Source organism: Ambystoma mexicanum, chromosome 10 (assembly GCF_040938575.1).
Source record: "Ambystoma mexicanum isolate Mex_15411 chromosome 10, UKY_AmexF1_1, whole genome shotgun sequence".
Lineage (NCBI taxonomy): Eukaryota > Metazoa > Chordata > Amphibia > Caudata > Ambystomatidae > Ambystoma > Ambystoma mexicanum.
In genome coordinates this window covers 679,549,163-679,568,874 of record NC_090932.1, presented here as the reverse complement: position 1 = coordinate 679,568,874, position 19,712 = coordinate 679,549,163, and the positions used below count along the sequence as shown (strand labels likewise).

The window sequence follows — 19,712 nt, the reverse complement described above, 5'->3', positions numbered from 1 at the left end:
AGTTGACGGGACATTTAAAAGGCAGTACCTAAATGGCGGAATAGAGAGCTATCTCGGAAAGCAGTGTCCACAAGGCATCATCGGAGTGACTACCGAACCGCTGAAGAAAAGTCTGTGGAGTCAGCCGGCTCCAGGGGAAGGCTACAGGAGACCATTTGCCACGCTGGGACCCCACCAAAAGAAGGAGGCAAGTCTGGTTGGTGGCCACTGGAACCGAAGAGCAGCAACTATGTCACATGCACACAGAGAGGAATTCAGCAACTACGCGGAGCACGCAAGGACATGGAAGCCGGCATGTGAAGTCGGAGAGCCTGCGAGTCGAGGCGGGACACCGAACCGCTGCTTCCTGTTTACCGCGAGGAAGCCAAAGAGCACCACAGAAAGCCGGTGAGTCCTAAAGGGGGAGATGGGGACACTGGGGCGCTTGGGCAACGCTACAATAGAATGTTGAAGGACAGTGAAGTGAATGAAAGAGAATATGAAATTCATTATTACCGAAGGAGAACTAATCAAGGTGAATGTAACAAAGTCAAGTTTGGAAGTGTGTGAAGTGGATCACATTAAAATCCCTGGCAAGAGTATACCAGGCAGAGTTAAGTGTATAAGTTTATAAAGGACATCACATTAAAAGCCCTGGCAAAAGTGTATACCAGGCCAAAGTCAAATTTGCAAGTGTATAAGAATAAACATGTAAAGAAGTCCTGGCAAAGGAATATACCGGGCGAAAGTCAAGGCTATGAGCACAAGTTAAACTGAATTAGAAAATAACCTGGCAGGGGAGTACACCAGGTGTTCTACGAAGTTGAGTCACATATAAGTTGTGTATACTACTTTCTGTATGTTAACCATTTTCTGAAAATTCATCTATGTACTTGCCTGTATATGTTTGTCATTGATTCATATGCACAATTAATATAAAGTATATACTGTTACCAAGGGAAGGACACTGGAGGGTGATTGGTCAAGAACGTATGGTGGTGAGCAGATTGAGTGACTGCTGCTGGGATCTGTGCCTGTCCTGCATGTCACAGCACCAGACTGTGCGAGCAACATACTTTTTTTCTGATGGAGAGATGCATACTTGCTTTATGAACATAAGTTACAATTAAAGACTTCCCATATATTATGTCAACTTGATTTATCGTGTGACCTGGTATTTTGAAAGCCAGATTTGGTGGACCATGCTTGTGGGGATTCGTATACGAGGGCTCATTCCCATTAGCCAGATACTTTAGATAAGAAAGGATAACAATGTTTGGAATTCTGTGAGGTTTTTAAAGGCAACCCTATAGTATGCAGAAGGATATGAACCAAACTGTTTCGGAGAACTGTAAGTACTAGAACTACCCCTCCTTGTTTATAAAAAGGGGCCAAACTTGGATCCTATGTACTACAGACCAATTGCATTACTGAATGCGATTCAAAAATCTTTGCATCTGTAGTTCTGAAGGAACTTAGCAGTTGAGCTTCGAGTAATAACATCTTCAATAAATTCCAAACTTGGTTCAGGAGGAGTACTGGTACATCGTTAAACGGTTGCCTAATTGACAAATTGCAACATTGATGCTGGAATAAGTCGATGAGCCCAGTCTTTTTGGCCATCATAGATTTATCGTTAACGTTGAACACAAAACAGGAATTCTCTTTGGAAGAAGTTAAAACACTGGAGACTCCGGAATCATTTGCTAAATATTTTAAGTTACCTGCACGTAGATACCAATCTGCAGTTAAGATTGAATATGACGGGTAAAATCTCTGAACCCATTACCACGAGTAGGAGTTTGTGACCGGGTAGTATCTTCTATATCATTCTGGAAAGTTCTCAATGAATCCCCTGATTCAATTTAATGAAGGGAAGGTTATTCTGGCATTGATGTACGGACTATAGAACTATCGCCTTTTAGACAATTACAATTTGGCAAAATTTGAAGGATTGATATGGAGGACAATCTCAGGCCTTCCATCATGTGTACCTATAGCTGTAATTCGCTATGAGCTGTGGTTGAGATCCCTGAATTCTTATCGTTGATGGGAAAAACGAAACCTCTGTACCTCCGTTAAAGACCCTATACACACTGGTGGGTAATATTCGACAGAGTGAGACCCACAATTATGTAAATGAATGTGAAAGTACATTGCAAAAGAAAGGTATGTCACTTTTGAATTTACTGGAGAACGTAGGGCGACCAAAAACATTTCTAATATTTCAGGACTGGTGTGTAACTTGTAATGTAGCTAGGTGTGAAACTTGTAATGCAGTTAATCGCTTTAAGCAGTATGTTAAAATTCATAATGAATGCAAGAAATTAGTAGAACGGAGCATCTACCTGACTGAATTGCTTTCTTACTCTTTGAGAAGGATGATGACATTTAGATTTAATTCATTGAACACAAAAGAACTGCAGTGAATAAGGTATAAATTGCCCCTTGAAGAAGCACTCTGCAGATTCTGCTGAGTTGATTGTGGAAGCCTAAAATACTTACTAATAGACAGCAGAGCACTATTGAATGAGCTCATTCTGTGTTTTAATCGTATGATTCATGACCCTTCATTTTTTATAAAAGTATTTCGGGACATGATCATTCAGGGTATTCCCTAAAAATTATATATGCACTTTTGGATTTTTAAAGAGGATTAGTTTGTTGTACTGAAATGGTATAAATTAGTGCTCAACATTCTAATTATAGGCATTTAATTTGGGAAGGATTAGAAGGATGTATCTGAGGCCGTTTCTTCTCGTCGCTGCTCTTTTCTTCCTTTATTGTTCTTAAGGTTTGAATTTGTATTAATTTATGCATTTTATGGATGAATTACTGTTTGTTCCTTTGAGGGAGGATTTGGTAAACAGGCTCCATTTTTTATGTCTTTTTTTATAATGATGAATTTAATATGAATGTTGATGTGCATGGTTTAAATGATACTTTAACAAATCTCCCTCTCCCTCTCCCTCCTCCTCCTCCTCCTCCCCCCCCCCCCACCCCCACACCTCCCCAAGAGAAAGCCACAGGACATTTTGCGCTCCAAACCAAGGGGAAAAAAGCATTTTAAACTTTATTTGCTGAAGGAACTTTATGTCTGGAGTGTGTGTATCTGGAAACTGCCGTTTTCTCTAGTAAGATAAGACCGCAATTTCCTGAACCACACATAGGGAGTAAAAATACTCGCAATAAAAAACAGGAAACGGACACAAGGTGCTTTTCCCCCTGCTTTCAGCCACACAGCTCCATGAATATGTTTGGGCAAAAAGTACACATAGTGCCACAGAGAGAAATTATAAGTTACTCACCGTAGTGACTAACATACTCTTAGTCCCCTTTCCTTCATACTGTATAGGCGTCCTTTCCAAGGGACGGGCGACAGAACCTTTTTCACCAGAAAAAACCTTCCCCTTTAAATTTAGAGGCGCGCAGCCCAAGGAGCATGCGCTGCCCTGACTAAGCCCTCCGGCACCACACCTCAGTCCCCATTGATGCGTCGACAATATATTCAACATTGCCTAATGACACCAGTATTATTAAGGGGGAGGTTGGTGGGACGTATGGAGAAAAGGGTACTATGGACTAAGAGTATGTTAGTCACTACGGTGAGTAATTTATAATTATTCTTACGTCCCGTCCCCTTTCCTCCATACTGTATGGGCGATTACAACTGAATGTAGCCCCAGGGTGGAGAGGAGACCCTCCTTAAGCAAATAGGTTCCTGAGAACCGCCTGTCCGAAGGCCGCATCAGATCTAGAGCCGGCATCCAAACAGTTAAACTTACAGAAAGCCGAGGGAGAAGCCCAAGTGACCGCCCTGCTTATGATTTGCCAAGGGACATGGCGCTGGAATGCGAGGGCCGTTGCCTTGGCCCTGACTGCGTGGGCATGCATGTTGGTCGGAAGTGGCTTGTGCTGGGCCTTGTATGCTTCTTTGATGGCAGAGATCATCCAGCGGGATATGGAAGCCTTAGAGGCCTGATAGCTGGGTCTTGAGCCTCCGAAAGTGACAAACAGGGTGTCCGACTTGCAGAAGCCCTTGGTCCTGTCCAAGTAGAGTTTTAGGGCACGCCTGACATCAGGCAGTGCAGCACTCTCTGTGCTTGGTCATTGGGATCGGGAAAAAACGTAGGAAGGACTATTTCCTCGTTCAAGTGGAACACAGACGGAACCTTGGGCAGAAATACCGGGTAAGTTACTGACTCCGCCATGGAGAAAGGGGGAATTACCACCCCATTACAAGGTTGGCAGGGTGGTAATTCCCCCTTCCTCCATGGCCCTTCCCCATTCCCATTTTTGCCCCATAGGGCTCAATGGGAATGGGGAAGGCGATAAGTACAGTGCCGCGAATTGCGGCACCGTACTTAGCACCAAGGTCCCTATGCGGGTCCCTACTTTAACGGCTGGTAAAACCAGCCGTTAAGGTCGGGTCCTGCAAAGGGACCTCGTAATAAGGCGCTAATGGGTTAACGGCGCCGCAGCCTTTTACGGCGCAATTAACTCATTAGCGCCAGGGTCGTAATGAGGCCCTCTGACTACTCTTGACGGGCGGGTAGAGCCTTGCGAGACCCGTCAGATGTTTCGTGACTATAGGGTTGGAGGAGGAGAAAATGCCCTCCTCAGAGTTCCTGTAAGCCCCAATGGCTGCAAGGTATGTGCAGCAGGTGTACACCTGCACGCCAGAATGAGTGAGGTGCGCCGAAAAGGAGAGCACGCCGTTCAAAGTGCAAGGGGTTGATACCCTTGGAGTCTGCCCAGTGGCAGAATCTGGTCCATTTGCTTTTGTACAGGGCCCCTGTGGTTTTGCTCCTGGCGCCCTGTATGATCTTCAGATTGGCCTGTGAGAGGCTAAGGTGCCGAAGTGTTACCTGTTCAGGTACCACGCTGTGAGGGCTAGTTTCCCTGGGGCAGGGTGGATGACTCTGCCCCCCCGCTGCGCCAGAAGATGTGCTGGGCCTGTCGGAAGGTGAATCGGAGGAACCTCCGAGAGGCTGAGAAGCTCAGAATAATTAGGAGTCGGCGAGACTCCTTGATTTTGCAAATTACCCTGTGGATCAGGGGAGTGGGTGGAAAGGCGTAGGCTTTCATGCCGGTCCACTGGAGGTGAAATGCTTCGCCCAGAGAGCCAGGGCCCTGACCTTGCCAGGATGCTAACTGGGGACACTTCTTGTTGTGCCGGGTGGCAAAGAGATCCATGTGGGGGTGACCCCACCCATTGAAGATCTCCTGAAGAATGAGGTTGTTTAGCTGCCACTCGTAATTGTCCGCTCCCTGCCTGCTGAGCCTGTCCGCTTCCAGGTTGGAGGCCCGAGAGGTGTACTGCCGTGAGGTAAATGTCATTTTCTAGGGCCCACTCCCACACGCTGATCGCCAGTCTGCACAGAGGAGGGGATCTGGTGCCTCCCTGCTTGTTGACGTAGTACATGCTGGTCGAGATGTCTGTCTGGATGAGGACAACCTTGCCCCTGAGAAGCGGTAGGAATGCTCTGAGCGCTAGCCAGATGGTGTTCTGCTCCAACCAATTGATGTGGTATTCCTGCTCCTGTCGAGTCCAGGTGCCGTGGACTGAGAGGCCGTCCAGGGTGGCTCCCCAGCGCTCGAGCAAGGAGTCTGTGGTGATGGTGGCCTGCAGGGAGAACGGCTGAAAGGGCTTGCCCGTCCACAGGTTGCAGTCCCTGGACCACCATGTTAGGTCCGGGTGGAGAGATGGAGGGACGTTGATGATCTCGGATTGAGAGCCCCTCTCCTGGTTCCATGAGGCTGCGCAGTGCAGCTGAATCCTCATCTTTAGTCTCGTGTGAGGACCGGCTAATAGGACCGCTGCAAGTAGACCCAGGAGATGTTGGTACCACCATCCCAAGGTCACCTCCCTGCTGAGGAAGTGGGCGGAGGCCCTCTTGCTGGCCGAGATTTTGTCCTCCGACAGGAAGACCTTCTCTGAGCACGCCTGGTTCTTCTGAATGGCGAAAAGCCTTGCTGGCCAACTGACCGGATCGCCGCCAAAAGGGTTGCTGTCCCAACCTGTGGGAGCGGAGGGGAGGAGAGGCTGGGATAGGAAGGCGGTACCCCGTGGATACTATGGAGAGGATCCAGGGGTCCACGAAATTCTGGTGCCAGAAATGTGCCTGGAGAGCAAGCCTGCCCCACACCGGAGACACGTAGACCCAAAAGGGGCGTGTCATGCTTTCTTTCCCTCGGAGGCTGTCGCTGAGGCGAAGGACTGGAAAAAGCCATTACTCGCCACCCCCGCTCCTTTTGTTGCGTGTGCCTGCTCTGAGACAGCAAGCAATCCGGCTGCCTGGATCTGCGCTCCTGGAAACCGAGGAACCCTCCATATGTAAGACCCCTTTCCGAGCGCTGCTGAGATTGGGTGTAAGATTTGGGCGTGGTCTTTGCAAGGATGGATAAAGACTTTGCAGTTTGTGAGCTGTTTTTTTGTCCAGCTCCTCGTCTGTAGAGGAGTGGAAGAGTGCCCCCCCTCGAACGGTGGATTTAGAATGCGCTCCTGGACATCCGGGTTGAATTTCGTTGCCCAGAGCCAGGCTGTTTTTCTCATGTCCGTGGAAATACAGATGGCACGGCCTGAGGTATCGATATGAGCCCCTGTGGATTCCATGAGGTTATGCGCCTCCAGCTTGGCTTCAGCTAGTCCCGCCTTAAAGCGTGATTGGCTCTGGGTGGGGCGTTCCAGGAAGAAGTCCGCAATTTCCCGCCATAATCTCTGGTTGGCGGCAGCCAGCATGGCATCGGAGTTGGCCTGACGTAGATGTAAAGAGACGTTGGAATAGAATTTCTTGCCATATGCCTCAGAGATCTTCTCCTCCTTGCCTAGCAGCGCTGCAGAGGAAGAGGCTGAGGATGACTGGGGCTTGGAGTATAGTGATGCCGCAGCGATCACCGAAGATTGTGGCTTAGAATGGGCCGAAAGCAATAGTGTATCCCCTTCCACCTGCCTGTACTTGGCATCCAGGCATCGATTGACCGGCTGGGCCGAGTGAGGTTTGAGCCAGCCCTTCTTGGCCAGGGAGACTACATCGGTCTGCATAGGAAGCCCCGATTTGGCAGAGGGGTGTCGCATGAGGACTTCAGCCAGAACACCATCTGCCGGCTGCTCGACCTCTGGTTGGGGGAGGCCCAGGTACTCCGCCAGACCAGCAAGACGTTCGTGGAAGGCCCTGGCTGAGGATGGAATGTCCGGATCCTCCTCCTCATCCGTATCCTGCGGATCTGGAGGATCTTGTGGAGGAGGGGGAGTAGTTAGTGCCGTAGGCTGGGGTACAGAGACCGCGGCCGGAGGCTGAGGAGACGGCAGAGACTGTGATGGAGCCCACTGTGGAGTCATCTGGGGGGCCGGAGGAGATGGCTGCGCCGGGGCCTGGGGCATCGGCAGAGGCATCTGTGGTGCCTCTAGCATTGCGGGGAGGACTTCCCTGATGTCCTCTTTGATGATAACCCCCATCTGAGGTGACTTCATGAGGCCGAGGAATTTCTCAAAGAGCACCTCCTCACTGGCCAAAGAGGTGGCAGGGGGTGCCGATGGGGTAGCAGGGAGCTGCTGGAGCCGCTGCATACCCTGTCCATATGGACGCCAAGGAAAGCTGCCCTGCGCAACTGCGGGGTAGACTGTAGGCCACGTACCTGGTTGAGGCCAGTGCCACCTTGACACTCGTTCTTCGCCGAATTCCTGGAATGGTGTCGGACGAGTTCCTCTTTCTGGCGCGGAGGCCATCTTGTCAAGCTGCCTGCCACTTTCCTACGACAAGGTGCTCAGCCCACTGGGCCCGGCCTCGTCCAAGACTCTTGCGCGTGGATCACGAGGCCTACCCTGCTCCTCGGGCCGAGGCCTGGTAGGTGCGACACCCTCGACCCGTGGATCGGTAGAGCTGCCTTTAGGGGCCCCCTCAGATGTATTGCCGGTATTAGGGCGTAGCCCCTTGGACATATTGCCGGTATTAGGGCATAGCCCCTCGGACATGGTGCCGGTAAAAGGGCAGAGCCACTCGGGTGTAGACCCGGTAAAAGAACCTTCCGGTCCCTCGACACTGTGCCCGGGAGGATCCGAGGATCCCTCGACCCGAAGGCAGGTAGCTGAAGCAGCCTCGGTGCATGTGCCGGTAGAAGGACCTGCCCGGTCCCTACCGCGCGGGAGAGTCCCTGGGAAGGAGTCTCATATACAGCCCATACAGAGACCTTCGAATGAGCACGCATGCGGTGCCGGACCACTCTGTCAAAGGTATTGTATCTTGGTTTTAAAGTTCAATCACTCATCTGTTGTTCAATTTTACTTGCGTTGGTTATCACATGCGTTTCACACACAGGATTCTTCAACCTGGTTTCCTGGTATTACACTTTCTATTCTCGAGGTTTCGTAAAAAGTAACGTTTCCTTGTCGAAAAGTTCAAGGGAACTTCCCTCTTTGCAATCCCTTTCTGTTTTGCCGTCTTTCTCCTTGTGTTAAACTGCTATCTTGGAACTGCTGTTTCCTCATGTGCGTTGCCTTACTCCGAGTGTGCTCTCATGCGCCACCTTTTATCTGTGTGGGGACGTGCAATGGAAGTCAGGTGTACGTGATGGTCAGTAAGTGCCTGACCAGTGTATTGGGACACGTCAGGTTTACGGCTCGGGTGTTAGTCCATTTTCTCTCATAGCGAGCTGTCTGTGAGAAAGTGTTTCTGTTGTGAAAGGGGCAGGGGTTGAGTTCCTAAGTATCCTACCTGGTAGGATAGGGTAAAGGTGTTACAGTGAAGGGGCTACAGAGTCTCACCATCCGGTGTCCCACTCCCTGAAGACCCCTCACCTAGGTGATCCTCCTGTACTGGTCCACCTCCAGGAACTGGATCCAAAAGCAATGGCTGTGTACTGGCCACCTGGATGACAGATCCCCAGGGACTAGCGGGTCAGACACCTTCTGGTTGCCCTCAGCCCTCAATCGCTTTTATTACAGTTCACAAATAGGGTCATGTCCCAGGCACTCTTTAGCTTCTTTTGAGGGTTTCAGCTTGTTCTCCCTATCTCACGCAGCTCCCCTCTCATGCTTTCTTTTTGGTTCCACTTCGAGCTTCGCACAGCTCCCATCCACTTTCGGAGAGTGATTCAACAACGTGTATATGTACACGCGACCACTCCATTACTTTGTTTCCTTCGCTTTCACAATTAGCGCTTTCACATTACAGTTCACAATGGACAATTTAAGCTTTCTCTACAAAGCTTCTTTCATCCTATGCTTGTCCTTCATTTGCAACAAATCATCTCGCGCGCTTTGCGTCTTTCACCAACCGGGTTCCCATATCACTTTAACTCACCAGTTGCGATTACTTGAGCGTAGCTTTTGCTGTTATGTTGTGTCAAGGTCAGGGGTTGCTTGCCTGCTCCTCAGACACTCCTGGGCTACCTCACTGGCCCAAGGGAACGAGCACCTCTTCAAGGACTTCCCTTCAGAGGTCAGCACACCACACAATCCCCTTCTGGCTCCTTGGAGACACAGCTTCCTTGCCATGCTTTCTCTAACCCTCTCAAACCATAGGCGCGCATTGTCTCAGCGTTCTGTTCTCAGACAGCAGATCTCGGGGTGGTCAGGCTTTCCCAGTTGCCTGTCAGCTTGTTCTCTGACTCGGGTTCCTTCTCTGGGTCCAACTAGTTTGTTCTGTTTCTTGCACCTACTCCTTTTTTTGTACACCTATGGAGTATTAACAGGCTTCAGGTGGATACAATCTTTGCCCAGTGCCCGACTTCACCTGACTTTGTTAGTGGGACATTCATGGAAACAGTGGAGTGCCTCTGAATGCAGTTTTGTCGTTTTAATGGCACTGTGGTGTTTTGGAAAGGAAGAGTATACTGGTGAAATGCTCCTCTTCCTCATCTAAGTCCTTTCATTAAAGGAATGGGGAAAGTGGGAGTCTGGGAAACAGTAAGCCATATAGGCTGAGGGAATGTCAGGTAGAGGGGTGTTCAGAAAGTGGGGCTACCATGTCTCAACTTTGGGTAATCCTTCCCCAATCCTAGAGAACCCTCTACCCAAGTGATCCTCCCTCGCTAGTCCGCCCCCAGGGTTGGGATCCAAAAGCGATGGCCCTCCCCTGGCCACCTGTTTAGAGGATCCCCAGGGAGTGGGAAGGGAAAAACCCTCTGTTTTTTCACTGTACTTAAAATGGGGGTTTAAGCCCTGCCCCTTTTTCTCATGCTGACCTGTCGCAGATTGTAAATGTAGTCTGCTATACTCAGCATCCCAGTTCGTGAGTCCAAAGTCAAAATGTGACCTTTCCTGTAAGTGAGTCGCTCCAAAGCCCCATTATCGGTAAGGAGCGGTTGTAGCAAACAATCTGTTTCGCAAGATGTGTCAGTGACTGTGATAGAGGTGAATGTGGCTGCTGTGGGGAGCAGGTGACAGTATTCCAACCCTGTGCTGGTTCCTGCTTTTATGGCGCACATCGGTTCTTTGAAATTCCACCATTGGTTGGGGTGCACTGATCTAAAGATTCCCTGGAGCATCTGTGGTGGCCTGCTCTCTCTTTGGTTCACCGCTAAGGTTGCTGGAACTTTTAGTTCTCTGGAAAAGACAGAAAAACTGGCAGAATTTGAAGACAGAAGTATGGGATGATAAAGAGTGTTAGTACAATCCATTACACGCGAACATAGGGACTGGGACTAGGACTCTCCCAACTGCCATCTCCCCCCCCTTGGGTAAGAATGGTTCTGGTATCCACCCTATTAGTCTTTCCACCGCAGGCGGAGAGGGGTCCTCATCCTTTGTGGACAGGGTCAGGCTACCGACCCTTTTACACTTCTTGGACTGTCCCCCTGGCAGGAATTTTAAAGACTCAAGTAGTGGTCCACTGGTCAAAAGGTGTGCCATTTTACGAAGACTTTAAAAGAGTAGTCCTGCTAAAAGTAATTTTGATAACCTACTCTGGAACTAAGCTAACAGAAAACAAGCTGCAACGTTCTCAACAGCATATACTACCTTATATAAACACAATCTGAATGATCCATAAAGTTACAAACTTATTTAACAAATACAATAATATATTCCTTACCACGAATGTGAAGCCTTTTCCTTGAGTATCGCTTGTTGAGAAATCCAGTCGCCCGGGATCTATAGCACCAAGTTCTCCTAGGCACTCACCACAGAGGAGTCGGGCCTCAGAGTTTGCATCCTGGCACCCTATTAGGAGCACCGTTACCAGCTGTGAGATGACTGGCTCTACAGTTTCGCTGTCTGTCGAGTACTTTACTAATTCTGCCTGGGATGGTCACAGAAAGGAAGACACAAATGAAAGAGCATGAAAAAGTTATTAGTTCTAGTGTACACCGAACATCTTTAGAGATCAAGCGATTTAACAGATCCATAAATCCAGACAACCCATCCACAGTACCATAAAGCATGAGAAACATTTGTGCCAGTTCCTCGATCAAACAATTTAACTTGTTTTGCCATGCATTATTACATTAGGATTTTGATACCGGAAGCAGACTGAGGACTCTAAATAATCATGGTCAGGAAAGTAAAATCCCAAAAACAAACCTACAAGTTATGGTCGGATAATGTTGACACACCCTTTATAGCTCATATTTACATTTTAAGAAGCCAAACAGAGCTATGGTAATACTGGTCCAAGCCACTTTTGAACCACAATAGAAGCACTGTCTTGTTTGTTTCCGTAGATGAGGGCTGCTCCTGAGATATTTAGCTGATACATTTAAAAAAGTGAAAATAGATTTCATATAGTCTCCGAGTCTCTGCAACTATAGACAAGCCTCTACATTTTCATCATACAATTTCCTAAGAATACGTTTTTTTTTTTTTTTTTAGACGAGTGACACACCTGGTTCTTATAGAGTGTTTCCTTGAGGCTGCTCAGCGCGTGGATCCGCACATCTACATTCTCATGCTGAATGGCTCTCATTGCCAACTGCAGTGCCGTCTGAAGGTCAGCGCTTCTGGACGTCTCCTGCAAAAAGCACAGCTTGATTTGCAGCACCAACAGGAGGAAACACGTTATGCATTGCATGCACTGACACACCTCACCCCCCACAATCATAGAAAAGAAAAGGGTTCTTGAAATTCAAAACATTTTTTGAAAAATTAGGTGTACAAATATGCATGGAAAGTTCGATGTGTGTTAACATGCGAGTACTAGCCTAAGAAATCCTTCAGAGCACATATACCAAAAAAGCACACAGGAGATAATTCAGGATTGCAATATGTGAAGTTTTTTTTTGTTTCCGTATTTTATTATGTGATCAATAAATAAAAGAATATCCAACAATAAGTAGATTCAGTGGCACCAGAAGAACAGAAGAGATGTAAGCAGTTAAATTAGAAAAGTTCTTGCAGGTGATTTATTAGAGGATAAGAAGATACCACACATCTTAGTGGGAAAAAAAGTTAAGAATTCGACCCTGCAGGTCTGCTTTGGTTTCTTTCTTGACCACAAAAACATTTCACATTTCAAGGATAATTCTGAAAACTGTGCATACCCGGATGGGCTGTTGGTCAAGCTGACTATGTCAAATGCAAATGCGTGTGCAGCGTAAAATCCCGCAGCTCATCGCAAAATAATCCAACAAGAAACCAGGCACCAAAGATGAAGGCAAGGTTAATTTCAATTCAAGTGGCAAGAAATTAATAGAGAAACGGGCAAAGCACTCCTGTCCCAAAATGGTGTCTGCTGAACACAAACCTCTGGGTTTTTTAGTTATTACAGAACAATCCTAACAAAAAATAAATACATGATACATTTAGATGGTAACATTAACAATTAACTAGCTAAAGGTAAATCCTCTGGCCTTGGCGGGTTTGGCTTTACAGCACTATTCAAGACTTGTAGAATTCTGCCTGTCCTGCCCATGTTAAATAACCACTGTCTCTAATGGCTCTTTTCCACTGCATATAATAAAGCTTGATCCAGCACCTCCTGCACACGTGACTACTCTTCTGGTTCTCAGGTGACGTGTACTCCCTTCAATGATGACAGTGAGCCGGAAAGTGGGTGTACCTGCACCCAGGATAGAGTCTGATTTAACATTCGGACTGCCTTATGGACTCCCTTTTGCGTGCCACCAAATCAGCATCCTTGCTCTATCACCTCTACAAATATCCCTGCAATGCCATGTCATCTCGTATCATGGTTGCAGCTTTGCGCTGTCCACGGGTTATGCAGAAACTAAATGTCTGCTTCAACAGGTGCAACCCCAGAATTTTTTTGTGAACACATAAAATAACATTGCAAAATGTATCCCTTCCCACTTCCCACTTCCCTGACCAGATGATCCCACAATACCATGGTCAAGGCAAAACCCTTAACATCAATCGTGATTTCCCTTCCCACTGTAAAACATTCTGTACCTGTCCACCTCTCGTCTTCTCTCTACTCCAATCTATAAGATACCTCAATCTTAGCAAAGATTCTTGTGCGGTGGAGGGTAGCTGTTCAAGCCACTCCACTTCCCCTGCAAAAGGCCTACGAGTAGCCTACACACTTGTTAATCTTATCAGGTGACTGATGGTCTTGCATTAGGCTCTTCCAAGTCTCCATGGCTGGAGTCAGTTGAGAGTAGTGCATATATTGAACAAAGCCACCATTATTCGGATAATATTGCTGTTGGTAATCAATACAGTACTGTTTATCAACATTTGAAATATCAGCCAAAATTCAATGCTCCTTTTGCTTTGGTGCGAGACACCTTATCTCAGCAAGCAGCCTCCAATGCATTCATTTATTTTATCCCCATAGCTGATCGGCCTAAGTGCAAACAGGTTGCCCCTATGCTCCCTCTCTCTGTGGTGTGGTACTGGATTCAAAACACACGGCACCCATGCACAAGATTTTGGACACAGTCAACATTTCACAATATCCATGTTGCTGCAAAGGAGGCACTGCATGCCATGAACAATATGGCAAATGGCCTCCAGGGGTGTAACAGGGTTATGTACACTTGTTTGAGCTTTACACCCATGGTGCTGGTAGTGTAAAGGTTTGAAGACTCAGCTTGAAATAGTAAACAACCTTGGAGCCAGTTGCAAACCTTTATGATATGATATTTTATTTATAGCACGCCCATGCACAAATGTTTCAAGGTGCGACGTGGCAAGGGAGGCGTACAAGGGAGGACAAAACAACGATCTAACTAGGCCCAGGGACATTGAGAACGTGCAAGTGCAAGGGGAGGAGTGGGAAGTGCTGAACACGTGATCAAAACAACAGCAGGTAGTGCAGCCAGCAGGTGGCAAGTGCAAGAATTAAGCGCAGACAACAGGTGTCTAATACGTGCAGGTATTGGGACTGTAGGGTTGCAGATACCGACCCAAGCGCAAGAGATTACAGGGCTGGAGAGGTACGATCTCTGGGCTTGAGGCCAAGGACAAGTCTCGCAGTCCTGTTCTGGATGAGTTGCAGAGGGCTGAGAGTAGTAGCAGGCAGATTTAGAAAGAGGCTGTTGCAGTAGTCCAGCCTAGAGAGAACCAGCGCTCTAGAGACAGTGAGGTTCTGGGGGAAGGAGAGGAAAGGAAGAATACCCCCTGAGGAGGTGCAGCTGGTATTTTGACTTCTTAGAGATGTCAGAGATGTGTGGAGAAAACGAAAGCACAGAATCGAATCTGACCCCGAGGTTCTTAGCTTCACAGGTGGGAGCAGGAAGAGGGCCAAGGGAGGCAGATCAGAGAGTGACAGGAAAGGAAGGTGCAGGAGTGCCGATGAGGAGGATCTCTGTCTTACTGGCATTAAGGCAGAGGTTGTTGCTAGCACACCACTCCTGGATTGCAGACAGACAGTCAGATGAGAGAGGGAGAAGAGGTGGCAGAGAGAAGCCTAAAAACAAGATCAGTGTCATCTGCATAGCACTGAAAGTTGGAGCAGAGAGTAGCAATGCGGTGGGCGAGGTGTGCCAAGTATTGGTTGAAAAGCCAGGGAGAGAGGTTAGATCCCTGGGGGACACCACAAGTAGAGAGTGAGATAGAGTAAAGGAAGGACCCAAGTTGAACCTGGGAGGGTCAGTTGGAGAGGAAAGAGGTCAGCCAGGCCAGGGCCTGATCAGTGATACCCAGGTTACCATGGAGGCGATTGAGCAGGATGCCATGGTTGACCGTGTCAAAGGTAGAAGAGAGATCGAGCAGGGTGAGGACAAAGGGGAGATTAAGAATCAAGGTTGGAGAGCAGGTCTTCACGGATTTTCAGCAGAGCAGTTTCCGTGCTTCTGGCTGCTCTGAACACCCCTCTTTTTAATGGCCAAAAATGTCCTGTAAAGGCATACAGGTGACACAAAATACTTATACTACTCTGATCAGAAGTATAATTTTCCATTTTAAACAAATGGCTGCTGGACTAGGGACTAGAAGCTCAGCAAGGTATGTCACAGAGGAACAACATCTGAACATGCTAGGTGGCACTGGAGAGTACAACTGATTTCAGACCTCACCATTGATCATACTGGCTATAGCTGATGGGAGTTGTGGCAGCTATGAAGCCTTTCATCTATTTGTATAGCAACTATGTTAAAGAAACCACCCAGAAGTGGCATTATCTAGCTGCAGGCTGTTTGAAGTCCTTAATTTCTCTTGCTTGGAGTGAGGATATGGGGACTAGGGTGTAAAATGGAAATGAGTGGAGTAAAGGGCCCTTCAGTCTCCCAGAGCCCCCAACTGATCATTTCTTCCACAGTTTGCTAAATGAACTATGTATATTTAGTTATGCCAAATGGAATGACCTTTTCTGATTTGACAAAGGTCTGACCCCCCTCTCCGTCACTCACGTTTACAAACAGATCGAGAGAGAACACACAAAGAGTTTTACTGTTTGTTTTTGTTATATTTTGTATTTATTTTATTGTTCATTTATAGAACACCCTGAAATAGTTTCGAAACATGGGATCGGGATTCGAACCTGTGTTGTGCTGCGTTGTCTGGCTTCCAAGACAAATGTGTTGCCCCTGAGCTATCCTTCCTCCCCTGCCATACATTGACTCAACATTAATTACATTAAAAATAAAATAGGACATAAATAAACAAATAAGCATGCTGTGACCAGAGGTATTCAGTGGGAAAAGAGTTTTGCGGTGTTTGGGGAAGAGTTGTTGAAGGTTCAAGGCATGTTATGTCTTGGCCAGAGGTGGCTGGGAGAGCAAAGACTTTTCTGATTAAGGGGTGGGGTGCCAGCATCGCCAAGGTGTGGGCAATCCTTGCAGTTGCTGCATCCTCAAGAATTCACTGATTGTATCATAGCAGTGCTCTGCATGATCCCTTGTGAACCCTCATTAGACAAAAGGACAGAACTGTGTTCCTCAGGTAAAGAGGCAGTGGATGATGCCTTCTTGCAAGGCCCACTAAGGTCAACTTTCTCAAACCATTGCTGAAACTGTTCAAAACTGAACAAATGCTTGAATAGAATGTATGTTGACTCACCGGAGAACACATGCAGGAGGCAACAATGACCTACTCATCCTCAGCAATAATGACAATCAAAGGGCAACTGCCAGTGACTGACAAAGCTGAACATTTGGCAAATTATAAGTAAACAGGTGGAAGCCATGCATGTATTGTATTGAATAAGTTGTAAAGCCTAGAAAGTAACAAACAGGTGTGATAGTCACACACATCTCAAAAGAATGAGTATGGGCATTTTTTAACACCAATGCATCTTCTGAGTAAGAAGAAAAGCAATCAGCAATATATAAAATCACCTGTAGATGAGTCTTGCCAGACATATACAAGAAGCCATTATACATAATTTAATAAAGGTTGGTTATTAAATAGAAATAAATCGAGATATTTATTTGCATATCTTTATAAAGGGGAAAAAGCTCCTTTTGTCACAAATTGACCAAGACAATTATTGTTGCTATTGATGAACAGAGAAATTGTCCTTTATCTAAGCAGGATAAATCGTACACTTGTTCAAGGAAGAGTAAGAACCTTCTATTTTCTTTGTTGAATCACTGGAGTGTTGGAACTTTCTACTGACAAGTTGAAGTTGAAAAGAACTGTGTTGGAACTTTGTTGCAAAACAGGATTTCCTTATTTTCTTTTCTTTTTATAATTGTTTTTTTATAACACGCTTAATAACGAAGAGGCTGTGTCTTGGACTGAGAAGCAGAATCATGCTTAAATCTGGGGGAGGGGAATTCACGCAGGTTATACAGAGAGATCCTAATATGTATTCAATCATTATTGTTTTGAACAGCCATGCATTTCCTCATTTATTTATGGTTTCCTTTAGTTTATTTTAGGCAGGAAAATCCTCATCAGGGTAGGGATATCGAGGTGTTTATCCAACCATCTAATTTAATAAAATGGCATTTGTTGAGAAACCTTCACAACGTTGTCAACCTCAGATTTCGGACCCCTCACACTGGCCTCAAAGCAATTGTCTGCTGTTGGGTGAAAATCAACTTCCCCTTCAATTTTTCAAACATATGCACCTTCCGCACATTATGTTACCCTCTGAGTGAATTGCAGGCTCCCCCAAGGTTCATCAAGACAGCCTACCTTCGGTGCACCAGACGGGAGCTCACAAGAAGTGCCATGATTTAAGGGGCTACCAGCTGCAATACTGCATGTAAACAATGTTGACCATTAACTCAATCTTCTGTACACCCATCTACATTGGCTTCCAGCACACAGTCATTGAACAGATCATCTTCTACCTCTGCAACCACTTCTTTTCCATCTATTAGAACACTGAAAACTCCTCTACCAACCCCCCGTCCCCCTTCCTGGAATGGGTTTCTCCAGCGGTTGCCCTTGGTCCCATTCTATCACTTTATCGCCGACTAAACACACATCCACTCCTTACCCTCTTTCACCCATGTCCACTTAGCTCTCGTTTGCAATTGCCTCCCTGTCATCCAGCAATGAGTGGTTCTTCACTCCCTGATGGTCAACAAATAGAAGCGATCTTCTTAAGATGTTGCACCCTATTTCCACCTCATATCTCCTTTCTCCTTGATCTCATCACCCAATCCCTCAAGGCTCACAACCAAGGGCCCTCCTTGAGAGCCAAGTGAAACTACAATCGTTTGATCACCTACACTGCTGTCTATGTAAGCCTACAGAATTTTGGACCCACACCCATCACTCTAAAAAAAAAAAAAAAAAGATTTATACTCTTTTCCACAGCACGCTACACTACTGCTGGCGCCCCCTCCTTATAGAACTTCGCCCTATATACCTTTAGCCTAATAAACAAAGTGTGCCATCATCTATTGGGCTCATCTAAACATGTGATTTGGTGTCCTTAACACCCCATCTTAGTGCTGTTGGCAAAACCTAACAATTTGAACATATAATTGAACAAAAAATCAAATTGATCAATAGAAATGTTGTTGATTTTTAATGATCAATTTCAGAACATAAATTGCGCTTGCCAACACGTTTCTCAACCAATATGGTCCATATCAAGGCAAAACTAAAATTAACAATTTTTCACCGCAATCTATCTTGACATATTAACCATCAAACATTACAAAGATAAGCAGGTACATTAAGATTACATCCACCACATAGAAAAACCCACCACAAATACCTTTAGCCCCCTGAAAATAATGAACTTATTGAAAATACTGAACTTTGCCACCCACACTTCATTCAATGTGACACACACTACACTCACCCTGTGATCCGCATATGTGTAAATGGCTGTTAATGTGTTTCATTGACATTTCATAGCTCTTTTATTGTCAAATGCACAGAAAGGGATATCCTTCGTCTTTAGTTGTGACACGTGTACAGCATTTCTAGTTTAAGCGCCATCTTATCTCAAACAAATACAAAAACAAATACAGCCAACTCTGGACCCGCATCCTGGCATAATCCTGGACACCCATGTTCTTGCACAGATAAGACTCGGCCTAGCAATTCAGGGTGTACAGATGCTTTGCAGCACTAGATATGGCGGCCAGACCAGAACCAATTGCTTGCAAAGCCGAAAGGGGAATGGGGCAACCTTCACTTCCATGTTCTTCATTCACTTTCTCTCATCCATTTCATTATTCCCACTTAAAAGAAGGAATGCCCAACATATCCTGCCCATATTACCCATTTCCCCCTGGAAGAACAAGACCGAGTAATCAAACAGGTGAGGGAAAATGAATAAAAGACTGTGGCAGAGATGTCAAGGTTTTAGTTCAACTTTTTATTATAAATCTGTCAGGATGTTTCTTCGCCTTTGTATGGACTCACCGCCAGCAGGACTGCAGTGTGTGCTGCTGTGCTGCAGCTGCAGGTAGCGTTGACTACCTGGGCTGCGACAGGTCGTGCAGTTGGTATGGCCGCAGCCAAAGAGCTAGGCATATCAAGAACCTCCCAGAACCACGAACAGCCAAAGACGATAAGAAAGTGCGAATCTCACAACCATAGAACACCGTAACCCAGAGAAACCAGGCGAAACCCGTGAGGTTATTGTGACTGAACAATACAGCTCGCACTAGGCAGCAATCCAGTCTCCGTCCCTGTGAACACCCCACCTCACAGTCTTATGCAATGCCAGCGGTGCTACATTTATAAGACAATACATAAAATAATCAATTAGGATTACTGGATCCGTTTAGTAGTCTTGTTTTACCTTCTGAAATTATTGTATGCAACCTATTCTCTCATTTGTGCGGTATTTTTTTTTATTGTTCCCTTAACGTGTTCCTCTTTTTAAGTTTGGCTAAGAGGTGCTGTTAGCCAGCTCTATGAGAACAAAAACAGGATTGGCAGAGAAAGTGTATGTGGGCTTGCACATGCCAGTAGCATCACA

The 19,712-nt window shown here is 46.5% G+C and overlaps 1 protein-coding gene across 3 annotated transcripts in view; it reads right to left on the bottom strand.

Annotated features, from left to right (window-relative positions):
* Nucleotides 1–19,712, bottom strand: part of ATR (ATR serine/threonine kinase) — a 1,676,349-nt gene that overhangs the window by 1,053,371 nt on the left and 603,266 nt on the right. For all 3 annotated transcript variants that reach the window (XM_069618270.1, XM_069618272.1, XM_069618271.1), the window contains 2 exons: nt 11,802–11,927; nt 11,013–11,219 (listed from right to left, as the gene is read on the bottom strand). In XM_069618270.1, the coding sequence (XP_069474371.1) occupies nt 11,013–11,219; nt 11,802–11,927 (333 nt within the window). The remainder of the gene's footprint in view (nt 1–11,012; nt 11,220–11,801; nt 11,928–19,712) is intronic.